The 693-nt window shown below is 45.6% G+C and overlaps 1 protein-coding gene across 1 annotated transcript in view; it reads left to right on the top strand.

The window, feature by feature from the left end:
• The window catches only part of dazap2 (DAZ associated protein 2), a 4532-nt gene that overhangs the window by 2834 nt on the left and 1005 nt on the right, over window positions 1-693 (top strand). Inside the window, exon 3 of the mRNA XM_010780194.1 lies at window positions 273-521. Within this exon, the coding sequence (XP_010778496.1) occupies window positions 273-521 (249 nt within the window). The remainder of the gene's footprint in view (window positions 1-272; window positions 522-693) is intronic.

Raw genomic sequence — 693 nt, forward strand, 5'->3', positions numbered from 1 at the left:
CATGGAAACATTCATTAGCTAACAATGACATTATTGTTCTATTAATATAAAGGGAGGTCAGGTACTCTTTAAAACAGCTGCTAGTTATGGGTACTTTTTACTGAAGTACATTTCAAAGCCTCTTTACTTTGACTTGAGTAAAGAAGTTTAGTCAGTACTTCTACTTTCACCAGAGTATTTTTAAACACGAGTATCTGTACTTCTACTTGAGTAAAGGATGTGTGTACTCTTGCCCTCTCTGGTTCTAATCGATTGCTTCTGTCTGTCTGCAGATATACCAGCCCAGATATGTGCTTCCACACCAGGTGCCCGGCCAGGTGGCGCAGATGTCCTCCCACTACCCCGGCGCTCAGATGTTTATGCCCATGCAGCCCCATATGCAGGTCGGGCAGATGGGCCAGAACGTCCCCATGGCCTACTACCCCATGGGAGCCGTGTACCCCCCCGGCTCCACAGTGATGGTGGAGGGAGGCTATGATGCTGGTGCTCGGTTCACAGCAAGCAGCGGTGTCTCCATCCCAGTGAGTAAACACACAGCGCAAATATTTAAAGAAGCCACAACAGCGTCTAAATGTTTCTGATGATGCTTTACTTAAGGAAATCCTTTAAGTTTATTGATATGTTTTAGGACAGAATTGATCAAATCCCAAGTTGTTTATAATTATGTCTGTTCCCCCCCCCTTCCCCTCTGCA

This window comes from Notothenia coriiceps, unplaced genomic scaffold (assembly GCF_000735185.1).
Source record: "Notothenia coriiceps isolate Sejong01 unplaced genomic scaffold, NC01 NC01_scaffold00021412, whole genome shotgun sequence".
NCBI classification, from domain to species: Eukaryota; Metazoa; Chordata; class Actinopteri; order Perciformes; family Nototheniidae; genus Notothenia; species Notothenia coriiceps.